Source organism: Equus asinus, chromosome 29 (assembly GCF_041296235.1).
Source record: "Equus asinus isolate D_3611 breed Donkey chromosome 29, EquAss-T2T_v2, whole genome shotgun sequence".
NCBI classification, from domain to species: domain Eukaryota; kingdom Metazoa; phylum Chordata; class Mammalia; order Perissodactyla; family Equidae; genus Equus; species Equus asinus.
The window spans coordinates 19,353,186-19,380,650 of NC_091818.1; the positions used below are offsets into that span (position 1 = coordinate 19,353,186).

The 27,465-nt window shown below is 36.1% G+C and overlaps 1 protein-coding gene across 10 annotated transcripts in view; it reads left to right on the plus strand.

The window, feature by feature from the left end:
* Positions 1-27,465, plus strand: part of ZNF438 (zinc finger protein 438) — a 185,583-nt gene that overhangs the window by 134,749 nt on the left and 23,369 nt on the right. For 4 of the 10 annotated variants that reach the window (XM_070501323.1, XM_070501320.1, XM_070501322.1 and 1 more), the window contains 3 exons: positions 215-263; positions 7,159-7,198; positions 16,380-16,446. In XM_070501323.1, coding sequence (XP_070357424.1) covers positions 215-263; positions 7,159-7,198; positions 16,380-16,446 — 156 coding nt within the window. The remainder of the gene's footprint in view (positions 1-214; positions 264-7,158; positions 7,199-16,379; positions 16,447-27,465) is intronic. The other 6 variants (XM_014851776.3, XM_044762003.2, XM_044762005.2 and 3 more) reach the window with 3 other exon arrangements.

Below are 27,465 nucleotides of genomic sequence, written 5' to 3' on the forward strand. Positions count from 1 at the left end.
GAATAATATTCCATTGTATGTGTATACCACATTTTGTTTATCCATTCATCCGTCGATGGATGCTTGGCTTGCTTCCTGACTATTGTGACTAGTGCTGCTATGAATGTAGGTGTGTGTGCATATATCTCTTTAAGATCTTGCTTTCGTTTCTTTTGGATATATATAGAAGTGGGATTGCTAGATCGTATGATAATTCTACTTTTAATTTTTTGAGGAACTGCCATACTGCGTCCATTGATAGATGAGTGGATAAAGAAGATGTGGTACGTATATATACATGGATTTTACTTAGCCATAAAAAAAGAATGATATCCTGCCGTTTGTAACAATATGGCTAGACCTGGAGGGTATTGTGCTACGTGAAATAAGTCAGACAGAGAAAGACAAATACCATATGATTTCACTTATATGTGGAATTTGGAAAACAAAACAAAACAGAAACAGGCTCAGAGACACAGAGAACAAATTGGTGGTTGCTTGAGTGGAGTGGGTGGGGTTGGGCAAAATAAGTGAAGTAGATTAAGAGGTACAAACAAAGTTATAAAATAAATAAGTCACAAGGATGTAATATACAACATAGGGAATATAGTCAATAATATTGTAATAACTTTGTAGGGTGACAGATGGTTGCCAGACTTATAGTGGTGAACCATTTTGTAATGTATGTAAATGTCAAATCACTATGCTATACACCTGAAACTAACATAATATAATATATCAGCTTTACTTCAATTAAAAACTGAAACTGTCAACAAGGCACGAAATATCCTGTAAGTATCTTTTCTAACTGCAATAGAGTGCATCAAGAACTAGAACTAGTTCTTCACTTGTTTTCTGTGTCTTCTGAGATATTAAACAAACTGGAATTTAAGTGATTTTTTCTTCACATGCCATTTCTCCTTTTAAAATAATGTTGCCATTGTACTTTTTCCTCCCACTTTCTTTTCCTTTTGTGATTGCTGCTTGTTCATCTTTTCCCTGCTCATTAGTCCCACACGGATGTTGGTACATAGTCCTTCTCCTTGCTAATTTTCCTTTCCGCCCACCCAAACTCATCACTCACTGTCCTCTGCCCTCATCTCTCCTCCAGCATTTGTAAGTATTGAAACAAGTCAAACAGCGTCAGTGTGGGTATTGTTCTAGTTTTAGGGCACTAGGGGACACACACAGCTAATACATCCCAAGTGCCAGGTTAGGCAGCTTCCTGTCCCACCTGGTGCCCAGGCCAGGTCTTGATAAGGAGGTGGGAACCTGAACCACAAAACAGGAGAAGTGTTGGACAACAACAAACAAATGAAAGCTGAAATGAAATTAAGTCCCTTGGCTCCACCCATGTTGACTTTTTCTTCTTAAATAAAGCTTTATAACAGATAGAGCATTTTCTGCAGAAGGTTCCGTATATGTTTATTAAACTTCTTAGTTAAGCTTTAGGTGAGTAAACATTTAGGATTTTGAGCGGTTGCTTTGTTCTACTAGTCCTCCAGTGAGTCATTTTGCTCTGTGAGAGGATGCAGTAATCTTCTTTGGAAAGTTTTATTCGTTAACAAAAAGTACCAAAATAAATTTAGCTAGGGTCACAGTGTTTAATTTAATAGTATTACAATAATAACTACCATAATTAGTTTCAGATTTGCCTTCCTTCCCAGAGGACAAGATTTTTTAGTTTTTTTGATGCCTATTTAAAGCATGAGAGTGACAGGAAAATTAATGTCATGACCTTTATAGCCTGTTTATGGTTTTTTCATGTTGTGTACCCTAAAGGATTGAGGGAGTAGTGTACATCTAAAATAAACCACTTAGGACAGACAAGTAAAAATTGGGTTAATTGGGTTCACCTGATCCTCAGCTGGTAGCACCTCAGTCAAGACACCATTTCATATTAGACAAAGGAGCACCATTTTTTTTTTTTCGAGGAAGATTAGCCCTGAGCTAACATCTGCCAATCCTCCTCTTTTTTCTGAGGAAGACTGGCCCTGAGCTAACATCCGTGCCCATCTTCCTCTGCTTTATATGTGGGATGCCTACCACAGCATGGCTTGCCAAGCGGTGCCACATACGCATCTAGGATCCAAACTGGCCAACCTGGGCCGCCGAAGCGGAATGTGCTCACTTAACCGCTGCGCCACCGGGCCGGCCCCCAAGGAGCACCATTTTTATACCATGAAATTATTTTTTAAACTACACCTGTGCATCCTGTAATGTCTTGAAAAGAAAAACATTTTTTAAAGGCTAGTTTTTCATATATGTAGGATTTTTTCCCTCATATTATTTTATCTGGTTTGCCTTTTTCAATTAGGAAATCACTTAGTCTTTTCATTTCCATAGGAAGAATGTGCTGACACCAGCGAATGGGCCCTGCTCTGTGATAGTAATGCCCGCCTCCTTTGGGGGATGGTGGGCAGCAGGACTCTTACAACTCACTCTTTTTCCCTTTTCTAGTCTGTCAGGGACTTCCCATAAACAGTCACCCTTCTAAATCTTTAAGATGTGAAACTTGGTTTTCATTTTATTATCAGGGTTTGTGTATTTCAACAAACAGCAGAGTTTGTGTTTTCAGCTAGAGTTGAAAAAAGTATCTAGGCATGCTAGAGTCTCTGAAGCTTTTAGACAGTTGATTGAAAAATTCCTGGGGCAATTTTTGCAAATAGTGATTTGAGGTACTTTCATACATTATTGGATAAATCAATACAGCTTCTTTGAATGACAATGTGGCAATATCCATAAAAATTTTAAATCAGCCCAGAAATTTCTGACTCTGACTTCATCCTACAGATAGACTTGCACATTTAGCAAAGATATATGCATAAGAATGCACATTGCAGCCTTGTTTCTAAGACCAAAAGGCTGAGAATAATCTCATTGTCAGTCAGTGGGTGACTAGTTAATAAATTGGGGTTCCATGCATGAATACTATACAGTCTTTAAAAAGAATGAAGAGGATCCATAAGTGCTGATATGGAAAGCTCTTGAAAATATATTAAATGAAAAAAGAGTAGCATGTACAATCTGCTCTAATTTGAGGAGGGCAGAAAGGAGATAGAGCATATTTCTACACATGTTAGGTAATATACACACAGACTGTTTCTGAAAGGGTACCCACAAAGGTGCTAACAGTTGTTGCCTCTGAGGAGGGGAATTGGGATTATGAAATGAAAGGGAGGCTTGTTCATTTTTATTTAGCTTTTTCCATGTTGGAAGTCATCATTTTGTGTTAACCTAAGTGTTAGAAAAATGCCATCGGGGGCAGGGAATAAAAAAAATTTAGGTGATGCTGAAAAGGTAAATCTGTGACTAGAGTGCTCCAAGGAGAAGATGCAAGTTTGAATAATTTCAAAAGAGGACAAAAAATCACCAGAATCGTTTGTTAAGCAGCAGTTCACACACCCACAAGAACATCAAAAAATATAAAGCATGAATGAAGTTAGCAGGAAATAGAGCAGAGAAGTGGGTATTCCTTTAATTGAACAGTTATTGTTAGCTAATTGATCAGATTTTAACTTAATGCAGGAACTATAGAGAAAGAAAAAGCTAGAGATGGGAGCAGAGCTGAGAGAGAAATGGACCATACTGGCAGTGTTGTGAGTAGTTGAGGATGAGAGTCAGGAGGTGGAAATAGAGTTGGTTCAGAGTATGCCAATGGGTCTATGGTGATGAACCCAAAACTCATCATTTAAAACTTGAGAGAAAAGGAATGTGAGGAATCCAAAATGATCTTAAAATTTTATCAGTTTTGGGGCTGACCCCGTGGCCGAGTGGTTAAGTTCGTGCGCTCCACTGCAGGCGGCCCAGTGTTTCGTTGGTTCGAATGCTGGGTGCGGACGTGGCACTGCTCATCAAACCATGCTGAGGCAGCGTCCCACACGCCACAACTAGAAGGACCCACAGCGAGGAATATACAACTATGTACCAGGGGGCTTTGGGAAGAAAAAGGAAAAAAATAAAATCTTTAAAAAAAAAAAAAATTTTATCAATTTTCTTTAAACCTGCTTAGTTTACAGATGATTTTGTCAGTGTAGACAAGAGAAGAGCAAGAATGATAGAAATATGATCATTTCAAAGTAATAAATTAAATCCAAACTGATTGAAACGCCACCAGCCAGACTGATTGAAGGGAATGAAATAATGAACAGTTTCATGATAGGTATCTATATCACGGATGTGTAAATGACAGACTCTTTATTTTATGGTATTTGTTTTACTGCTGAGTGTCATTTATTACCAGATGGTTCAGTTCTTTTTTGAAATGCTTTCATCTTCATTATCATGGTCACCTCACTGGCCTGAACAACTTCTTCATTCTTTTAGCATTGAGAAGCCAGGCTAGAAATTCCAAAAATGCTCTCTTTGATTTAGAAAGAACCAAACATTTTTCTTATATCTGCATCTTTTATATTTGAATAAATGAGAAATGAAAGGATGTCTGTTTGTTAAAACTTGCCTAAAACTTGGGTCTTTTTAAACTTAACTAAAATGTGCTAGGGCCTTTTAACAGGAAAGCAGCATTGTCAATATATTCTGTTTATAGATAATCTTGGGAATCATTGTTTCCTTAGACTTGTTATCTGTGGGTGATGATTCTTAAAACAGTGTTGATGTACTGAAAAGCCCCAAGCCTGGTACTAGAGAAACTGAAGAAACCAGGACATTTTTTCATTTACTTAGGATTATTTTAAAATCATTTTAGGAGTGGTTCAGTCCTTAACACAACCAAGCAATCTGTAGAGATCAAAGGAAATTTATTACTGAAAAAATTAACTTAGTCAATTATCTGTCACTTTAAGTTATGGAAAAGTATAGTAATGGCAAAATTAATAAGACATTGCTTCAGATTTCAAAAATCACTATTCATTAAAAAAATGACTCAGAATTTTAGAAGTTATCTATTGAAAATAAAAGATTTAAATGGTATGAAAAGCACTCTATGGAACTGTGCAGGTATTGTTAATTTCTCACACTCTTGTTTTTACAGGATTATTGACATTTATTCATTCAATAAACATTTATTAAACTTTCTTATGTACCAGTCACTTCTAGGTTTGGAAATATAAAGATAAATATAGCATTGTCCCTGCCCTCAAGAAACTCACAAACTTAAAGGGAAAACTGACAGATTTAAAGAGATGCTACATGCTAAGAATGAGGCAAAGTGTGTTGGAAGATAATGGACAGATCAATAGGAATTTCTTGAATTGGCCAGGCAGACATTGCAAAGGAGTTGAGTAGGAATTATATAGCAAGACAGGGGAAGAAGGCCTTTCCATGAAGAATCATGGAGGCGTGTGAGAGCTGGCCTATTTGGCCGACTTCTGAGAAGCAGCTCTTAATAATGTAGTGGTGATAACTACACAGGCCAGTGTGTGAAAGGCCTCCTGTGCTGTGTAAAAGAGGTTGGGCTTTATCTTGTGGACAACAGGGAGCCACTGAAGGACTTGAAGCATGGGAAAAACATGATTAGATTTGCATTAAAAAGACCGTTCGTGGGCTATTGGGTAAAGATGACAGTCGAACTCAGTTGAAACACTGGAAGATAAGGAATTTTTCCAGAAAAGACAAAAATAAAAGATAAAACATGGGAAAAGAAAAAAAAAGTATAACCATCTAGGGAGGGTAAACATTTGAATAATAAGAGTTCAAGGTAAAAAGAACAGAGAAAAGTAAGTTAGGAAATCTCAGAAAAATAATTGAAGAAAATAGCCCAGGATCTGAAATACAAGTTTCCAGATTGAGAAGGCCCACTTGACAAATGGATGACAATGGACTCACTTCATTGTGAAATTTCTAAACATCGTTTCCATAGAGAAAAAAATAAAAACATTGCATACAAAGGATCACAAATAGTTTTGGATTTCTTAACACCAACATTGGAAACCAGAAGAGAGTGGAACAATGCTGTTAAATTTCAACTTGGAATCCTATACTCAGAAAAATTATTAAGCAAGATTTTTGTTGATTGAGAGAGAAATTGAGATAAATCTTCATCCTTCACAGTGGGACATCAATAGATACTGCCTAAAACTGAACAATCAAGCAGTAAGATTATAAGTACATTATTGACAGATATGGAGATAGAAATACCAGAAGAATTAGCTCTAGTAATTGAGAGTGCTTGCCTCTGGGGAAGATAAGATGAGTAAGGTCTGGGGATCTAATGTAGAGCGTGGTGACTATAGTTGGTAGTACCACGTTGGGTTCTTGAAGTTTGCTAAGAGGGTAGACCTTAACTGTTCTCACCACAACGTAACTGTTCTTACCACACACACAAAAGGGCAACTATGTGAGCTGATGAATATATTAATTAACCTGATTGTGGTAATCATTTCTTAAAGTTTACATATGTCAAATCATCACATTGTACACTTTAAATGTACAATTTTATTTGTCACTTATACCTCAATAAATCAGAAACAAGTTAAAATTTTTAATTGAAAAAAAGGGAAAGATTGTTCTGGCTGCATCATAGAGAATAGATTGGAAAGAGGCAAGATGGGAGGCAGGAAGACAGTTTAAGAGGCTGTTGTGATACCAGCAAGCCCTGACCTAAGGCAGTAATGGGGATGGAGTGGAGGTGAGAGCTTTGAAAAATACTTCAGAGGAGGCAGGAGCTTCATTTAGTTTGCAGGTAGCCAACTGGAGAAATGTAAGCAGAGAACATTTCACCTTGGAACCTGGGAACTAGAAATATAGAGTTGTAATTAGAGGCACAGGAGTTGAAAGAAATTTTACAGAAAACCTGTAAAGAGAAAAGAAATGAGTGTCTAAAGCTAGAACATATTTTCCTGCATAGATTTTTACTGAGGTAGAAAAATGCCCTCCCAAACATTGTAACCTGCCTACTCTAGTCGTATGTGTAACATGTTAAGGAACACAAGTAATCTGTATGTGCAAGCATTTTATGAGGATAAATGATTAGATCTTACAGTTGGAAATAATGTTTGTATTTCTAAATATATCCTAGTATATTCCCTTTTTTTTTCTTGGAAATGCCAAAGATAGTAGTTACTATTTTCTTTTGAAACGATCCTGGAGAACTTTATTAACATATGTAATATCCTGCTTTTTTGAACAGTTTTTTTTACAAAGTATTTTCAACGCATAGCATCTAGTTTTAATCTTTTCTTCAGCCAAATGGGTTAAGTGTTATCATCTCTCCTTTTCTAGTTTGGGGAAATGGAGGAAAAGATTAAATGACTTGTCCAAGGTAAGAAGTAAGATGTTTCAGTCAAACCATCTACCTCCCCACTCAATTCACTGATCCTTCCATAACATTTTAACTCTTGTGTACTTGAAATTAGGCAGAAACATAATCCTAAAAATTGAGTCAGTCTAGTCTTTTAGGGTTTTTCATTTGGGGAACAGTAGTGAGCATTTGATGAGACCACCTTAACAACAGGTCTAAAAAATTAGAGGAAATAGGATTACTCCCAAAGTTTCCCCGACTCTACCTAGAAAAGAAGTTGCCTTGGAGGGTCTTAAGCTAGTCACTAGGAAGACTCTGTGAAGAATTTTACTGTCAGTGGCTGACGTTCAGAGCTATCTGAATTAAAGAAGTGCTTTTTTATTGAACTCATTAGCTGTATACAACCATTTAGGAAAGGAAGATCGCCAAATATTAATACATTATATTAATACAAATATTAATGCAAGCAGTTAAGAATTTTCTAAGTGGATCAAAATTTATTCTGTAGATTATCTTTCAACTTTGGTAATCCTTTAGTTCCAATTTAAGAATTTTATTATTTGTTTCTTAAATATGACAGATTGAGATGGGAATAAGTGTTTATTACAGTTAAGCAAATGATAAATACTACTATTAGTCAGAATTGATGTACTATAAGCTTTTATTATTTTGACAGTATTGAGTGTTAAGGTGTTTAGGTCCTCTTATTTATGTAAAGATCTTGGAAATATGAATTCCATCATTGCTTAGAAGAGATGGTTTTCTAAAATCAATGATATATGGTATGACTACTTTGGAAAACAGACAATTGCTTATAAAGTTAAACACGCTTAATATATCACCCAGCAGTTTCACTCCTAGCCTTTTACCCAAGAGATAGGAACGTGTTTATCTGCACAAACACTTGGACACAAATATTTGTAGCAGTTTTATTCATGAGAGCCAAAAACTGGCAACAATTCAAATGCTCATCAATGGGTGAATGGATAAACAAATTGTATTATGGTTATAGGATGGAATATCATTCAGCAATAGAAAGGAATGATCTAATGATACACACAAGAAAAGAATACATACCGTTTGATTTACGTGAAATGATATGAAGTTCTAGAACAGGCAAAATTAGTTTATATTACAGAAAGCATCAGTAATTGCCTAGGGCCAGGGATTGGGGTGGGGATTGACCATAAAAGAGCACAGAGAACTTTTTGAGGTAATGAGGGAACTTTTTGAGATGATGTTAATGTTCTGTATTTTCTTGAAATTTGTCTGGGATTTGTTTTAATCAGATATGATAATGTTACAGACACAGACTGCCTTTGAAAAAAGAATTTATTACTTACAGTTCCCAAGAGGAGGGGCATGCATGCATTCAGGGCCACAGGGGGAAGTTCCAAGGGTTAGTCAGGAGGCAAGGTTGTAGTTTTCAGTGTGTAATTCTTTTACATCTTTTATCACATTTACCCTTAATTACTTAATATTTTTGATGCTGTTACAAATGGCATTTTAAATTTAAATTTCTGATTTATTTTAATTTCTGATTGTTACTAGCATACGAAATATAATTGATTTTTGTACATTGATCTTGTATTCTGCAACCTTATTGAACTCGTTTGTTAATTTGAGGAGCCTTTTTGTAGATTCCATTGAATTTTCTGTGTGGACAGTCACGCCATCTGTCGATATAGACAGTTTCATATCTTGTTTCCCAATCTAGATGGATTTTATTCGTTTTTGCTTTATTGAACTGACTAGATCTTCCAATACGATAGTGAACAGAAATGGTGAGAGTGGATATCCCTCTCTTGTTTGTAAACGTAAAGGGAAATCATTCAGTCTTTCACTGTTTATCACAGTGTTAGCTGTAGATTTCTCACAGATGAGAACCTCTACCAGGTTGAGGAAGTTCCCTTCTATTCTTAGTTTTCTAAAAGTTTTATTCTTTTAATTTTATTTTTTTATCAGGAATGCGTGTTGGATTTTGTCAAGTGTGTTTTCTACATCTGTTGAGATGATACGTAGTTTTTCTTTTTTTAGTTTATTAATATGGTGAATTATAATGAATTGAACGTTAAGCCAAGTGTGTTTTCCTGGGATAACTCTACATGGTCAGGATGTGTTCTCTTGTTGCATTTGATTTGCTAAAATTTTACTTATAGTTTTTGCATTTATGTTATGAAGGATATTGCTCTAGAGGTTTCTTTTCTTCTAATGATTTTTTGTCTGGTTTTGATTTCTGCATAATGTTGGCCTCATAGAATTAGATAGTTAGAATTCTCTCTTTTTCAGTTTTCTGTAAAAATTCGTATACAGTCATGCATCGCTTACAACAAAGATATAATCTGAGAAATGTGTTATGTGATTTCAGCATTGTGTGAACATCATAGAGTGACTTACACAAACCTAGAAGGTATGGCCTACTACACACCCAGGCTATATGGTGCTATTCTTATGGGACCACCGTTGTATATGCAGTCCATCCTTGATAGAAAAGTCATTATGCAGTGCATGACTGTACATTTCATCTTATTTCTTCCTTAAATATTCAGTGGAATTCACCAAAGAAGCCATCTGGGCCTGGAGTTTTCTTTGAGAGAACATTTTTAACTAAAAATTCAGTTTCTTTGGAAATAAAGGGCTATCTTCTTGAGTCAACTTTGATAGTTTGTATCTTTCAGGGAAATTGTCCATTTTACTTAAATTATCAAATTTATTGCCAAAATGTTGTTTGTAATTATCCCTTATCATCTTTTTAATAGCGATTGTATCTGTAGTGATGTCACCTCTCTCTCATTCCTGAAATTGACCATTTGTGTCTTCTTTCTCCTCAACAATTGAGCTAAAAGTTTATCAATTTTATTGATAGTCTCAAAAAATCTGCTTTTGATTTAATTGATTTTTATCTATTTTTCTGTTAACCATTTCATATATTTCCTCTGTGACCTCTTATTTTCTTTCTTTTGCTTACTTTGGGTTAAATTTACTTTTTCTAGTTTTTAAGGTAGAAATTGAGGTTGTTTGTTTGAGACCTATCTTCTTTTCTAATATAGATGCTTAGTGCTTTAAATTTTACCCAATGTATTGCTTTAATGGAATCACACAAATGTTATGTTGTGTTTGCATTTCATTCAGTTCAAAACACTTTCTAATTTTCTTTTTAATTTCTTCTTTGACCCATATGTTATAAGTGTTTGATTTAGTTAAACAGTATTTGGAGACTTTTCCAGGTAATATTTGTATTCTTTTGGTTTCTACTTTTATTCCATTGTGGTCCAGGGAACATACATTATATGCCTTGAATTCTCTTAAGTGTATTGAGACCTGTTTTATGGCCTAGAATATGATCTGTCTTGATAAATATTTTATGTTCACTTGAAAACAGTGCATATTCTGTTGTGTTAGGTGGGATGTTCTATAAATGTCAATAGGTCTCGTTGGTTTATAGTGTTGTTCAAATCTCCAATATCTTTAGTGATTTTCTGTCTGCTTCTTTTATGGATTATTGATTATTAGTTATTGTCTGTTTCTCCTTGCACTTCTATAAGTTCTTGCTTCATGTATCTTGAAGCTCAGTTATTAGGGACGTATAAATGTTTAAGATCGTGATAGCCTCTTGATGAATTGACCTTTTTATAATTATGAAATCACCTCCTTTATGCCTGGTAATATTCTTTGCTCTAGAATCTACTTTTCCTAACAATAATATAACCACTCCACCTTTCATTTGACTAGTGCTATGTGATGATATATCTTTTTCCATGCTTTTACTATTTTGTAACTTATTTATGTCTTTATATTTAAAGTGCCTTCCTTATAGCCAACATATAGTTGGGTCTTGCTTTTTATCCAATCTATCTGTACCTTTTAATTGGGATATTTAGATAATTTATATTTAATATGATTATTGATATGATTTAAGATTTAATCTATCATTTGCTATTTGTCCCATCCATTTTTTGTTCTCATTTTTCATTTTCCCTTGAAAAGCAGTATTTTATGATTCCATTTTTTTTGTTGCCTTATTAGCTAAAATTCTTTGCTTTGTGGTTTTAGTTGTTGCTTTTGGGTGTATAATATACATGTTTAACTTATCATAATCTACCTTCTAGTGATATTATACTACTTCACCAATAGTATAAGAACCTTAGGATAATGTACTTCCATTTCTCCCCTCTCAACTTTTGTCCTATTGTTATCATACATTTTTTTGTTATATATGTTATAAACCCCACACTGCATTTTTTTTTATTTAAGGTAGTTATATTTTAAAGAGATTTAAATATTAAGAAAAAAGGCTTATATAGTTACCATGTAGTTCCCATTTCTGGTATTCTTTTTTCCTGTATGTAGATCCATATTCTAATCTGGTATCATGTTCCTTCTGCCTAAAAAACGTTACTTAGTGTTTCTTATAGTGTGAGTAGGCTTGTGATGAATTCCTCAAGCTTTTGTATGTACAAAAATGTCTTTGTTTCTTCTTTATTTTTGAAAGATACTTCCTCTGGCCATAGAATTCTAAATTCTAGATTTTTTTCTTCCAGTACTTTAAAGATGTTGTTCCACTGTCTTCTCAGTTGTGCTGTTTCCAACAAATTTGCTGTCATGCTTATCATTGTTCCTCTATATGTAATGTGTCTTTTCCTCTGTCAGCCTTTAAAATGTTCTTTTTTTCACTAGTTTTGAGCAATTTGGTCATGATGTGCTTTGGTGTAGTTTTTATGTTTATTGTGCTTCAGGTTTTTTGAGATTTTTGGATGTGTGTTTATAGCTTTACACAAATTTGGAAAATTTTCTGGCATTATTTCCTAAAATAATTTTTCTGTCCTTCCATCTCTCTTCTCTCCAATTACTGATATATTAGCCTGCTTGAAGTTGTCCTATAGTTCATTGATGATCTGTTCATTTTTTAAAATCTGTTCTTCCTGAGTTTCATTTTGGATAATCTCTATTACTACACCTTCAAGTTTGCTAATATTTTCTTCTGACATGTCTGCTGTTAATCCCATCAAGATTATTTTCATCTTATATATTATAGTTTTCATTTATGGAAATTTTATTTGGGTCTTTTTTTATATCTTTCCTCTCTATGCTTGACTTTTTGAACATGTGAAATGCAATTGTAGACTTAATGTCCTTGTCTGCTAATTCTAACATGTGTGTCAGTTCAGGGTCACTTTTAATTATTTTCTACTTTATGGCTCATGTTTTCCTGCTTCTTTGTATGCTTGATGATTTTTTATTAGATGTCAGGCTTTATGAATTTGCTTTGTTGGGTGATGGATATTTTTGTATTTCTATAAATATTCTTGAGCTTTGTTCTGATACACGGTTAAGACACTTGGAAACAGTTCGATCCCTTAGATCTTGAAACCAGAGAAATGCTCAGTCTAGGACTAATTTTTCCCCTTGATGGCTAAGGCAAGACCCTTCTTTGTACTACCCAATTTCCTGTGAATTTTCAGTCTGGCTGGCAGAAACAGGCAGTATTCCTGTCCTTCTGTGAGTGTTGAGCATCTTGGATCTTTCCCTGGCCTCGGGTAGTTTCCTTACTTGGATGTGCTGATCAAGACACAATGAATACTTGATGGGGAATACTTCATTTCTCTCTCTCTCTCTAGCTCTCTGTTCTCCATTAATCTGTGAATCTCCACTAGGGTTCTCCCTTCCTACAACATAGTCATGGGGCTCATCTCATTTGTTTCCTGTCTCTCAAAGATTTCCTTGTGACCTGATGTCTAGTGTTTTGAAATATTGTTTCCTATACTTTATCTATGTTTTTTTTTTTTTTTTTACTATACTTGCTTTTAGGCAATTTCATAGAGAATTGGATCCTCAAATTGGCAAGTACAGTCTTTTAACAGTCTAAACTGGTTATTTCAGGCAAGAGGGCAAATCTGGTCTCTTATTACTCAGTGTAGGCTGGAAGCAAAAGTTGTGCCTTTTAATTTTGCCTAACTTTCTATTTAAAAAACATTTAAAATTTTAATTGGAAAAATTCATCAGTCTTTACCTTGATGGCTTCTGTCTTTGGTGTCATGCTTAGGAACACTTGTAGTTTGAAAGCTAATAAAAATATTTACCTATATTTTTTCAGTAAATCTAATTGTCTTATTTTTATATTCAAATAGTTTATTAATATGGAACCTCATATTATAGACAGTTTGGAAAATAGCTAAAATGTAGGGGAAAACACCTGTAATTCCATGAGCAAACACAATGCCAATATATGTATGAGCTTATTGTCTGCCGTGCATTTTCTGTGCCTTTGTTTTTTATGTAGTTGTAATTCCAGTGTGTATGTCATTTAGTATATTCATCCAATGCATTATATCATCAACATTTTCTGTGTTGCTACATAGTCTTCCTAATTGCATTTTAAAGACTGAATTATATTTCATCAAAGGATTATATTGCAATTATATGACCTTTACCCTATTGTTAAACATTTTAGTTATTTCTTCTTAAACAGAGTTTGTGAAACAAAATTATCAGGCAGAGCATTTTTAGAGAACCTTAACCTAGCCTGCTTGCACATTTCCCTGACTCCATGAGGGCAGAGATGCAGATAATACCCATCTCTCAATGTGCCATTGCTTTCCTCTCCAAGCCCACACCAATACGTTCAGTAAAATCCTATCTGTATAAAAATGAGAAGAAGATAAAAACATCAGTTTCTTAATAGTTCATTTCATTTCTTATTATAGGCATACCTTGGAGATATTGTGGGTTCAGTTCTAGACCACCACAATAAAGTGAATATCAAAATAAAGCAAGTCACATGAATTTTTTGCTTTCCCAGTGTATGGAAAAGTTATGTTTACATTATACTGTAGTCTGTTAAGTGTGCAATAGCATTATGTCTAAAAAAACAATGTGCATATCTTAATTTAAAAATACTTTATTGCTAAAAAATAATAACCATCATCTGAGCCTTCAGCGAGTCATAAACTTTTTGCTAGTGGAGGGTCTTGCCTTAATGTGATGGCTGCTGACTGATGACTGATCAGGGTGGTGGTTGCTGAAGGTTGGGGTGGCTGTGGCAATTTCTTAAAATAAGACAATAATGAAGTTAGCTGCATTGGTTGACTCTTCCTTTCATGAATGATTTCTCTGTAGCATGCGATGCTGTTTAATAGCATTTTACCCACAGTAGAACTTCTTTCAGAATTGGAGTCAAAATCCTCTCAAATCCTGCTGCTGCTTTATCAACTAAGTTTATGTGATATTCTAAATCCTTTGTTCTCATTTCAACAGTCTTCACAGTGTCTTCACCCGGAGTAGATTCTATCTCAAGAAATCACTTTTTCATTGCTTATCCATAAGAAGCAACTCCTCAACTGTTGAAGTTTATCATACGTTGCAGCAATTCAGTCACATCTACAGGCTGCACTTCTTGTTCTAGTTCTCTTGCTGTTTCCACCACATCTGCAGTTACTTCCTCCACTGAAGTCTCGAACCTCTCGAAGTCATCCATGAGGGTTGGAATCAACTTCTTCCAAACTTCTGTTAATTATTCCAAACTTCTTCTGTTAATTCTTCCAAACTTCTGTTATTGATATTGACCTCTTCCCGTGAATGACAAGTGTTCTTAATGGCATCTAGAATGGTGAATCCTTTCCAGACGATTTTCAGTTGACTTTGCCCAGACCCATCAGAGGAATCAGTATCTATGGCAGCTGTAGCCTTACGAAATGTGTTTCTTAAATCATAAGACTTGAAAGTTGAAATTACTCCTTGATCCATGGGCTGCAGAATGGATGTTGCATTAGCAGAATGAAAACAACATCAATCTTGTACATCTCCATCAGAGCTCTGGGGTGACCAGGTAGTATTTTGAAAGGAATCTTTTTTTCTGAACAAGTCTCAACAGTGGGCTTAAAATATTCAGTAAACCATGTTGTAAACAGATGTGCTGTCATCCAGGCTTTGTTGTTGCATTTATAGAGCACAGGCAGAGCATATTTAGCACAAATCTTAAGGGCCCTAGGATTTTCAGAATAGTGAATGAGCACTGACTTCAACTTAAAGTCACCAGCTGCATTAGCCCTTAACAAGAGAGTCAGCCTGTGCTTTGAAGCCTTGAAGGCAGGCATTGACTTCTCCTCTCTAGCTATGCAAGTCCTAGATGGCATCTTCTTCCAATAGAAGGCTGTTTCATCTCCATTGAAAATCTGTTGTTCAGTGTAGCCCCCTTCATTAATTATCCTGGCTAGATCTTCTGGACAACCTGCTGCAGCTTCTGCATCAGCACTTGCTGCTTCATCTTGTACTTTTGTGTTATGAAGATGGCATCTTTCCTTAAACCTCATGAACGAACCTCTACTAGCTTCAACCTTTTCTTCTGTAGCTTCCTCACCTCTCTCAGCCTCCATAGAATTGAAGAGAGTTAGGGCCTTTCTCTGGATTAGGCTTTGGCTTAAGGGAATGATGTAGCTGGTTTGATCTTCTATTCAGACCACTAAAACTTTCTCTGTATCAGCAGTAAGGTGATTTTGCTTTTTTATCATTTGTGTGTACACTGGAGTTCACTTTTAATTTCCTTCAAGAACTTTTCCTTTGCATTCACAGCTTGGCTAACTGGTGTAAGAGGCCTAGCTTTTGGCATGCCTTCGTCACTAAGCTTAATCATCTCTAACTTTTGATTTAAAGTAAGAGACATGCGACTGTTCCTTTCACTTGAACATTTAGAGGCCATTGTAAGGTTATTAATTGGCCTAATTTCAATATTGTTGTGTCTCAGGGAATAGGGAGGCTTGAGGAGATGGAGAGAGATGGGCGGACGGCTGGTTAGTGGAGCTGTCAGAACACACAACATTTATCGATTAAGTTCCCTATCTTATATGGGTGCAGTTCATGGAGCCCCGAAACAATTACAATAGTAACATCAGAGATCAGTGATCACAGATCGCAGTAACAAATATAATAATAATGAAAAATTTTGAAATATTTTGAGAATTACCAAAATGTGACACAGAAAGTTGAAGTGAGCAAATGCTGTTAGAAAAATGGTGCCAGTAAACTCGCTCGATGCAGAGTTGCCACAAACCTTCAATTTGTAAAAATACAATATCTGCAAAGTGCAATAAAACAAGGTATAGTTATTAATAGACTGTTTCAAAAGCTTATAATTTATATTTTTTGTATGTATTAACATGGCATCTCAATTATGTTCTAATTATTATTTGTGCTTGGTTATTTTTAGGGAAGTTCTATTCAAGTGAAATACATCAGAATGCAGAATTCTTTATCAGTTTCACCAAAAGATCAAGGTAAGATAAGCCATGCTGAGGAAAATGGTAATGTGTGTGTTATAAATTAATTGTTAATTTTATGACCCTATCTTCTAACAATAGGGTGACTTATTTCTTGGAACTAAGAACAGAAATTCTAATTATATATGAAAGTTGATTTCCTTTGGTAAATTACTTGAATATGTATGGCTCCTGGGTTATAAGGACATGTCTCCGTTACTGAGAGCTCCTTAAGAGCAGGGCTGTCTTGTTCCACACGGAACTTCCAGAGCCAGCACAGTCGCTGGCTTTGCTGCCGCTGATAGATCAAGAGCAACTACGGAGTACTGGATTTAGTGACGCAGAATGACACGTGTGTCTTAGTGAGAAGAATATGTGTATGGATACATATTCATGCACACACACACGCACATACAACACACATGTAGACAGAGAAAGGATATTGCAAATGCATATTTTCTTATGTATTTATTTGACCTGTTTCTTCCCATACCCATTTAAAAAGAAACCTAAAGAAAACCATTTCCCCCTGTATGATTTATTGAAAGAAAACCATGATTTTTTTAATTGGAGCTCCCTGAACTTTCAGAAAAGCAGTTTACAGGTAGAGATAGAGTCCCTTCTGAATAAAAAATAATTAAACTCTTCCTCACTAAAGAACAAACTCTGTTTAGGAGGAATTTCAAGTGTTTCCCTTGCTCTTACATCTTCTCTTCTGCACAGAAGGAAGTTTTGATGTGTGTGTGAGAAAATCATGTCTTTAATGATGTAAAATGGGGCTGCCTCAGTGGAGGATGTAACTTAGTGAATGGAGGGAATTTGCTATAAAGAACGTTTAACTGGAGCAAACACTCTTTCACCTCTCTACAGAAAAGAGAGGTAGTATCGTAACTGGTAAGAACTCTGGGTTAGAAACTCAACTCTACCACTGAATTGCATAACCTTAGGTAAGTCACTTGATCTCAGCGTTCTTATCTATAAATCTATAAAATAAAGATAGTAAGTCCTACCCTATAGTTTACGTGGAGATTAAAGGAGATAATATATCTAAATCACCCAGCATATTGCTAATTGTGTAGTAAGTGTTTATAAGATGATAGTTGCTGTTGCTCTTAATGGTTGTTTTTAATAGCTGGGCTCTCTCCATCTGTGAAGGTGGTACAATGAGCATGGCTGCCTCCTGCTTGGGATACCTACTGGTCTTAGAAAGCCAAGCATGATCAGAGGGACCCATGGGAAGTGGACACTGGTCACATTCCTTGGCTTGGTTCTCATCCAGACCTTGGGCCAAAGGGAGAGTAAGAGTCCTTGAGACTTGCACAAGATTCGGCCCCGAATGCTGGGGCAAGAAAGGAGATGGGAATGAGAGGGAGGAGAGCAAACCCTAATTAGAAGGAAAAAGTGTACATTTCCTGTGAGTGTTTTCTGGTGTGTATCCTTTGGAAGATTTGTACAGTAGGTAGCTGATCAAGAGTTTGGAAATTCATTGTCCTGGCTGGTATCACCTTGTTCGTCTGAGCAAGCAAGGACAGGCATGACTGCTTAGAAGAAAGAGTATTGGACCAAATGTTGGAAAAGCTGGGCTCCTTTCCTAGATCTGCCTCCAGCCAGCTATGGAAGCTCAGACAAGTTATTTTGCCCCTAAGCCTCGGTTTCCCTGATAATAAACCCAGGATTTCTAGACATTCTTTTCCAGCTCTAAAAGGGTATGAGTGTGTGCGAGTGACTGAGCAGTGAGCCGCTTGGTTTCTGGCTGATGGAGGGATGGAAAGCATGTCACCACTCACATCTCTTGCCTCCTTTGCTTGTGACCAAGGTTTACTTTGTGTTGTTTTTGTGTCTACATTTCTGGGCTGTTACATAAGCCTAGTTACCTCTCTTGACTTGGCCAGAAAATAAGATGCCTTCAAGCCTAGCTACAAATTTCATACCTCTGGTAAATTTCTCATCAGTCTTTTCTGGGACCAAAGATGCTTAAGGCCCAAACCTGGAATTTGACAGAGAAAGCGATATAATAGCTAAAAGAACTCAATCAAGTGCCTCCTGGGTGATAGTCACTCTGTCTACAACATTGCATGCTTTGTTTTATTTAATCCTCACGATAAGTTCCATATCATCTTTATTTCAAAGCTTCAGGGAGATTAGGTACTTTTACCAAGATCACCAACCAGTTAAGTGAGCCAGGATTGGAACCCACATCTATCAAAATCCAAATTCGCTATTTGTCCATTGTGTCACATCGTAAATTTATAGAGAGTGTTTTTAATCTATTTTTAGATGATTTCTCTTTTTCCTATCTGATCAAACATATTAAGCTTAATTACATATATGAATACTTAAAGCTATTTTAAACCAAAGTAGGCAGAAATTAAATTTATATCATGGGAAATTGCATCAGTAAGGAAAAATAGCATGGTACATATGAGGTCTAAGAGTTGCCTACTTTTTATTAATTTACTCATTTACCCATTCAAATGCTTTGTGCATGTCCTGGATTACTACTAATATATTTTAACAAAGAAGAATACCAGATTTGTTAATTATGATTCTGTTTATATTTCTGTCATCAAACATAATCATTTGTGAGAAGTTTGCTGGGTGTATACCATTTGTTAATTATGATTCTGTTTATATTTCTGTCATCAAACATAATCATTTGTGAGAAGTTTCCTGGGTGTATACCATTTGTTAATTAAATGGTGCGTGATTTATTTAACAAACCATTGATGGCTGTCTATAAATTATGGTACTTTTGAATTTCAGACTTGTAAACACGTACACACGTATTATACACATTTGTGTATGAAATTCAGGTAGAACATCACCAGCAGAGATGCGAGGCTTAGGGAAAATCTTCTGCGTAACATACGATCTCTTAACAAAATTTCATGTGGTAGAAGCAGATTTAATGATCACCAAGGTAATACTTACTAGGAACTGTGTCGGATGCTATAAATGATCCAAAAGTAAATCAGACAGAGCTTGTGCTTTTATGAAACAAAGTCCTATTAGAACAACAGACATATGCAATTAACTAGAATAAAGCATGATAAATTCTGTGCTAGGATTGAGTAGGACGTACTTTGAGAACCTGATGACGGGACAGTTAGTTAGGCCAGAAGTTCTGAGGCTGGTCAGGAAACACAACAGAGAGGAGATGACATTTGCTCAGCACAAGATGTGAGTTTAAAGCTAGGAAAGAACTAGAGGAAACTAATTAGAAATTCTAGTGCCTTCTATTTAAATGTTTTCTAATTTTGGATGAAGAGATTTAATATTGTAATATCACTCTGAGGATAATTTGTACTATATTAAAAGCTTTTCATTATAATTTAGTGTTGTCATTATTCCTGTCTGTGTGAAAGTATTACATTTAGAATCTCCAGAACTTCATTAGACTTATTTTGGTACAATTTTCTATCTTCTCATGCATTCAGGATTTGGGGATTTATGGTTTTCCCATAACTTTATTTTTTTGTTTGTTGTTTTCCAAATGATAAGCTAATAGAAATATAAGAACGGATATTTTGTGTTGGAAAATAGCAAATTGTAGCAAGTGATAAACCATGTTTTTGAAAAAAAGGCATGAAAACAACATCATAAGGTAAACTACAGTTGTTGTAACTTCCACTTGAAATTTGTTGAAGGAAAGACAAAACTGACACAGTGATTGGAAATGCAAGTGAATTTATATACCTGCCAGATAAGGAAACACACAAGTGAGCAATTTTGCCAAATAGTTCTCTGACAGGAACAATTTATGTTTTTTTGTGTCAGAAAGAAGTTCACTGTGGTTGATGCCAATTAAGGATTGAAGTTTGCACCTTGAAAAGGGCAGGATGAACTTTAAGTCCCCACACAGTTGGTTAAGATAAGTCCCAGTTCATTGCTCAAGAAAGAGTTTTCGTTCAAGTGCAGGGAGGCTGTGTTTTCCTGGAGGCGTTCAGAGTTCTCGAGCCGTGCACCATGCAGTTGTGCCGTTTCCTCGGCAAGTGTGCTGCAAGTCGAAGGTCTTCCTATACAAGTCTTCTGACACTTTTCTCAGCTCCGTTCTAATATTGGTATTGATTGGTATTGTTTAAACATAGTTTTCAAATTGTGAGTGCTATTTTTATTCAATGAGACTAATAATAAATGAGGGTGAGAAGACAGCAGAGGCTTTGAGGCAAGACCCAGTGGGTCTGAGTGACCCCTTTGGAACCATGGCAGTTAGTGAGTATGCGCTGCACAGCTCCTACTAGTTCTCTAAACCTGTACATTATTTAAGTGTGAAGCCATAGCCATTACTGTCTATCATGTGAATTCAGAGTTGGATCTGTAAAAAGAAAAAACCTGGATTTTCTGATTCAATAAAATGTTTTTAAAATAATTATGGCACAGCCTAAAAATATATTCTCATTTCTTATAGACGTAAAAATATATACTTACATCTTTCAGACATAAATGTTTTGGTATTAGTGAATATAGCATTTTAGAACTCAGGTAAGGAACACTTGGGGTTTCTAGTTAATATTCATATTTTTTTAAAGTTTAGAAAAATGATCTTACTTATTTACACTCCGAGTATCAGTTAGGTTCTTTATAAACTTCCTGATGAATTTTCTGTCTTTGGTAGTGGTTTTTCAAATGCATATAAAATTTTGTTGAAAATGCTTTAAACTCTCAAATGTTTTTTTAAAAACATCATATTACTTAGTTGCTGTGAAAACATTTTAATCTTTGCTTTTTACTGAAACACCAAGCTGGAGTTCTCAGGTGTATGTGTTCATTTAACAAATATTTATTGTCTTTGGAGAGGCAGTGAGCAAGGAGCAAAGGAGAAAAAGGGAAAACCAAACTAAGCTCTGCTATCCTACAGCTCAGCTTCAGTTAATAAAGCCGGGCTGCCTGTCCAAGCAGGAGTTTACTTTTTATGAGGATTTAACCTAAAAATGGCTTCTCTTGTTATCAAACTACAGTTTCACTCTTTCAAACGTGGTATTCAAGCTGTTTGTTGAGCTCCTTTCCTATTTTCTCTTCTCGTCCTCCCCCTTGGTTTCCTCCACTCTCCTCTCAGTCCCATGAAAGAACACAAAGCTAAGAGCTGGACGCTTGAGCACTGGTTATTCTTCTGCCCTTCTTTTTAGGCTCTGTGATCTTGGCTAAATCAGTGAGCCTCAGTCCCTCTCTCTTTCAAATGGGGATAATTATTCTTGCCCTGAAATAGTCAAATGAGATAAGTACAGTCGATTCTTGTCATTCACAGTAGTTATATCCTATAAAGTCACCGTGAACACTGAATTAGCTAACACTGACCCATCGCTTCTAGGGCAAATACACGGTTAGGCTCCTGTGAGCCTCTGATTACAACACAACATTTTCATCAACTATCAATGCAGAACCCAGCTTTATATGTGTTTCTGTTTAAAGACACCTCATTTAATGTATATTGTCAATTCCTTAATACTGAACCCGACAGACACAGCATTATAACTCAAGCCTGAACAGAGCTTGTCGAACACATATTTTTCCATAAGGCACATCATAGTCTTCTTATGCTTAGGAACACGGGATAGCATGTCAGCACTATACTTGAAGGCTACTTTAAATGGTGAAATCAGCAACAAAAAGGAAAAAAATGCAAAAAATGTGGCACTAAATAGACCACAAAAAGGACACTTATTTATAGTAGAAGAGCTGAAACAAGGCAGAGCATTGGCCACTGCTGAGAAATGCACATCGAGTGACTCAGATTTTTTGCCTGTGCATGTCCAAAAATGACCACGAAAGTGCCACCAGTATCGATTTGGGGATTACAAGTAAATTTTAGCAAGCAGGTGAATTCACAAATACAGAATCTGTGAATAATGAGGATTAACTGATGAATACACCTTGTAAACTCTTTTAAAGCACAATATAAATCTCAGAATAATTTGCAGAATAAAACTTATTTGGGGTAACATTTAACTCAGATATAATAACTTTATAAAAAGTTGATATTATCAGTGTCAAGTTAATAAAGTAGTCTATTATTTAAAAGTGACCACAAGTTCTTAGCTCAGTAAGCTGCAAAGACAACTGCTATTGCAAATTCTTTAGCTCTTCAACCCTCACATTGAATGCACAGTAGCAAGGAGAACCAGTGTAATTTGATACTTTGCATTTTAGTGGTTAACATGGCTTTGTGACCTCATTATTGGGAGAAAAAAAACATTCCCTATGCATTACCAAAATATTATGTTTCCAAATATGTGACATTCATATGGAAACATTTTGATCGTAACTAGTGTGTAAATACTGTTCTTGGACTTTGGGTACCATTTTATGTTGCAGACCAAGTACAAATTGACATTTTCAAGCTGGTTTTGGTTAACTCCTTAATGTTGGAAATTGGAACTTTCCAATGTAATAACCTCTACAAAATACCACTGTGGAATATTAGTGCGTTATGCTGTTGACAGAAGTACAAATGGAAAACATGCACGTATCTATAGAAATTTATGTGTAGAACAAAATGAAAATGACCTGGGTGGCCTAAAACTTTTTAGGTAGACCTTATACTGGAAGTCATTTTCCTATTTTGAGATAAACTACTAGAGTTTGGAATATTCTTATTAGTAAAATCAGATTATGAGTATTCTTGTTGTTTGAAATAACCATATTTCCACTGCTTAAAAAGCAGGCTACTAATCATATAATCTTCTCGGGCACATATCAATGTCAGTGTGACCATTTGGCAGCAGTTTCTCAGAAACTCCAATTAACCGTGTAAATATATTTCATAGCATCACATCTCACTTTGTCAGAACCCGTGCTGCCTTTATATCATTAACATAAATGCAGGTGCAAATAGCATTTAGGAACTTTGATAGAAAGCAGTTGGAGGCATTTCACTGTGGGACACAACACTTTCAGATTGTGTACATCTGTTCAAATAATGTATCCAGCCCCAGTGACATGAACACAAGGATGAAAACATCTGCCCCTGAGACCATTTGCCATATAGCAGATGCTTACATCTTTATTTATGCAGATGGTTTGTGTGATGAGTTGAGCAGGGATAAAAGCAAAGAAGTTTGACAGGAGTATTTAAGATATTACACAAGCCAAAAATATAGGCTAAGCATTTTTTGTTTATAAAGATCTAATACTAATAGGAATAGAAATCCATAAATCCAGTAATGCTTTTAATAGAGTAAGCGTATTGTTCTTGTCTTTAAACTAATTGGCACCAAAATCCTAAAAACATTTATAGAAATTCCAACATTCATCTTACACTAGAAACAGCAGCTTATGATTATTTTGGTTTTAACAAGGTAATTAAAAATGATTTTGAATGCATTTTGTTGAAAGGAGGGTCTTTAAAAACAGTGCTTTATTTTGATAAAAGACTGTATACTACCAAGAGAATCTTATGATGATATTTCTTAAATATTTTTAAGATTTTTGTCAAGGATTTTATTATACGTAAGCTGTATTCTAACATTTCCAACTAGTGATATTTTAATTATAATTGATATTTTCATTAAGATAAACTGCCTTTAAATACTTTATTTTGGAAACTCTGTCCTGTGGATCTGTCATATTATATTCTCATGGGAAACAAAGGTGAAGGAAACAAAAACTTATCAACCAAAAGCAAGACATTTCCAGATTTGTTTTAAACAACAAAAAAATCTTAGAATCTCAAAAGAGCTGGGACCTTAGATTTCATCTGGTTCAACAGTTCTCAAACTTTTTAGGTTCATGACCCCTCTACAATCTTAAGAATTATTGAGGACACTACCGGTGACAGCATCATGGCAGCATGAGTTGCTCCTTTTGTCTCTCTCCTCTCCATTACAACCAGTAGGACATCTGTAGACCAAGATAGGATCCTCTATACAGCACAGCAGAACACCTGACAGATCCATACATCGATACATCTGAGGGTGGGTGGACTGGACCTCATGAAGGCAATGGAACTAGGGGAGCTGTGGCAGTGGCCCCCAAGACCGGAGGCTCCAGGAACTGTGGTGGCGCCCATGAACAGAGGCTTTAGGGACCATAGCAATGCCTGTGAATGGAGGCCTCAGGAACTGAAGAAGCACACATACCTGGAGGCATCATGAACCACTACAGCATCTGCAACCCAGCCCCCTCTCCCTCCTCCAGCAGCAGCAGTGGACCTGCAACCCTGGCCCTCCTGGCAACGGGGTCTGCATCCAAGACCCTGGTATCTCAGCAGTGGCAGCAGTGCCTGAGACCAGAGCTTCCAGGAACCACTGTGGCACCTACAACTGGAGGCTTCAGGAACCACAGTAGTGCCTGTGACCCAGGGACAACTCCATGGCAGTGCTGGCAGCACCTGCACTGCCAGCCTGTCCAGCAGCAGTGGTGGCAAAACCTGTGAACCCAGCACCCCCAACAGCCGTGGTTCCAGCACCCCCAAAAAACCCAAGAGCAGCAACAGGAGCAGCAACAGAAGCATCAGCCCCCTGGCCAGAGTAGCACCCAAAGCTGCAGAGAGCCTGGTAGCAGCAGCTCCCCCCCAAATGATAGCATCACCTATGAACCCACCAACACCAGATTTGGTGCCCATGACGCCAGTTCCCATCTCACCATCTCCCACCCCTTCTCATGGTGGGGAAACCCACGATCCAGGTGACCCCAGAAACAGCAGAGGCCCTCCCCAGCCTGCTGACCCCAGTGCCAAAAGCAATGACTGCGGCGACACCAGCAGCAACAAGGTGTAAGCAACCTCAGAGGCACAAGCTGCACAACGGAGGGCACTGATGACACCTCTAGCAGAGGCAGTGGAGGGTGGAAATCACTGGCTCTCATATACAACCAGAAGTAGCTCAGAATCAAAATAAACAAAGGCTTACCTAAATAAAAAATTTGTAGTTCACTACTACAAATGTGCTGGCAGAGGTCAACAACTCATCAAGTACCATGAAAAATTATGGTAACATGGTATCACAAAAAGAAAATGACAGATCTCCAGAAACCAAACTTGAAGTCATGGAACATTGCAATCTGATAGAGAATTCAAAATAGCTGTCATGAAGAAACTCAGTGAGCTACAAGAAAACTCATAAAGACAGTCCAACAAGCTCAGGAATAAAATTAGTGAACAGAAGGAGTACTTCGTCAAAGAGATTGAAACTCTTGAAAAGAAGCAAACAGAAATTCTAGAGATGAAGAACTCAATAAATGAAATGAAGAAAATGGTAGAAAGCATTGGAAATAGAGCAGACCATATGGAAGAGAGAATTAGCAAGCTCAAAGATAGAAATCTAAAAACGATTCAGGTGGGAGACAGAATTAAGATTTTTAAAAAATGAAAAAATTCTACAAGAAATATTTGACTCCATTAGAAGAAGCAACAAAAGGATAATGGGTATCCCAGAAGACAAAGAGAGGGAGAAGGGAGCAGAAAGCTTATTTAAAGAAATAATAGCTGAGAACTTCCCAAACCTGGGGAAGGAACTGGATGTACAAGACATGAAGCTAATAGAACACCTAATTATCTCAATGCAAAAAGACCTCTCCAAGACACATTATATTAAAACTCCCAAAGGTCAATGATTAAAAGAAGAATATTAAAGCAGCCAGGGTAAAAATAACATTAACCTACCAGGGAACCCCCATTAGGCTATCAGCAGATTTCTCAGCAGAAACTCTACAGGCCAGTAGAGAGTGGAATGATATGTTCAAAATATTAAAAGATAAAAATTGTCAGCCAAGAATACTTAATCTAGGAAAGTTATCTTTCCAATATAAAGGAGGAATAAAGGCTTTCCTGGACAAACAAAAGCTGCTGCAGTTTATTGCCTCTAGACCTGTCTTATGAGAAATGTTGAAAAGAGCTCTTATACGTGGAATGAAAAGGCAAAGGTGTACAAAGTTTTAAGCAAGGTGATAAAGAGACATACAGAATCAGAAAATTGAAGCTCTATATCAGAATAGGTTAGTAAATATTTAATTATAACAATAAGGGTTAAAGGGAAAGGAAGTATTAAAAACCATAACCAGTTCAATGTGATAACAAACTCACAAAAAGGGATAATTTGTGACAAAAAAGACATGGAAGAGGAAGAGTAAAAGGACAGAACCTGCATATGCAAATGAAGATAAGATGCTATCAGCAGAAAAAGAACTATCTCATCTATGAGACCTTTTATACAAACCTGATGGTGACCACAAAAGAAAAACTCAGAACAGAGTTACAAAACATAAAAAAGGAGGAAACTGAGAAACACATCACAGAAAACCACCAAACTGAAATGTCAGACAGGAACACAAGGAAAAAGAAACAATAAAAATATAGATCAAGAAATATAGAGCCAGAAAATAAAAGATAAAATGGCAGTACTGTCGTTATATATCAGTAATCACCCTAAATGTAAATGAATAGAATTCACCAATCAAGAGACACAGAATGGCTAGATGAATTAAAAAACAAGACCCAACAATATGCTGCCTCCAGGAGACCCGTCTCAGCTCTAAAAACAAACATAGGCTCAAAGTGAAGGGATAGAAGACTTTCCAAGCAAATGGCAACCAAAAGAAAGTGGGTATAGCCATACTTATTTCAGACAAAATAGACTTCAAGCCTAAAAAGGTAAGAAAAGACAAAGATGGACCATATTTAATGATAAAGGGGACAATCCATCAAGAAGACATAGGATTTACTAATATATATGTATCTAGCATAGCAGCACCAAAGTATATAAAGCAATTATTAACAAATCTAAAGGGAGAAATTGACAGCAACACAATAACAATAGAAGACTTTAATACTCCACTTACATCAGTGGATAGACAAAGTCAACAAAGAAACTTTGGCCTTAAATGAAACATTAGACCAGTTGGACTTAATAGATATATATAGAAGATTCCATCCAAAAGCAGCAGAATACACATTCTTCTCAAGTGCACATGGAACATTCTCAAAGATAGACCTTATGTTGGGAAGCAAAACAAGTCTCAATACATTTAAGAAGATTGAAATCATATCAAGCATCTTTTCCAAACACAATGTTATGAAACTAGAAATCAACTACAAGAAGAAAG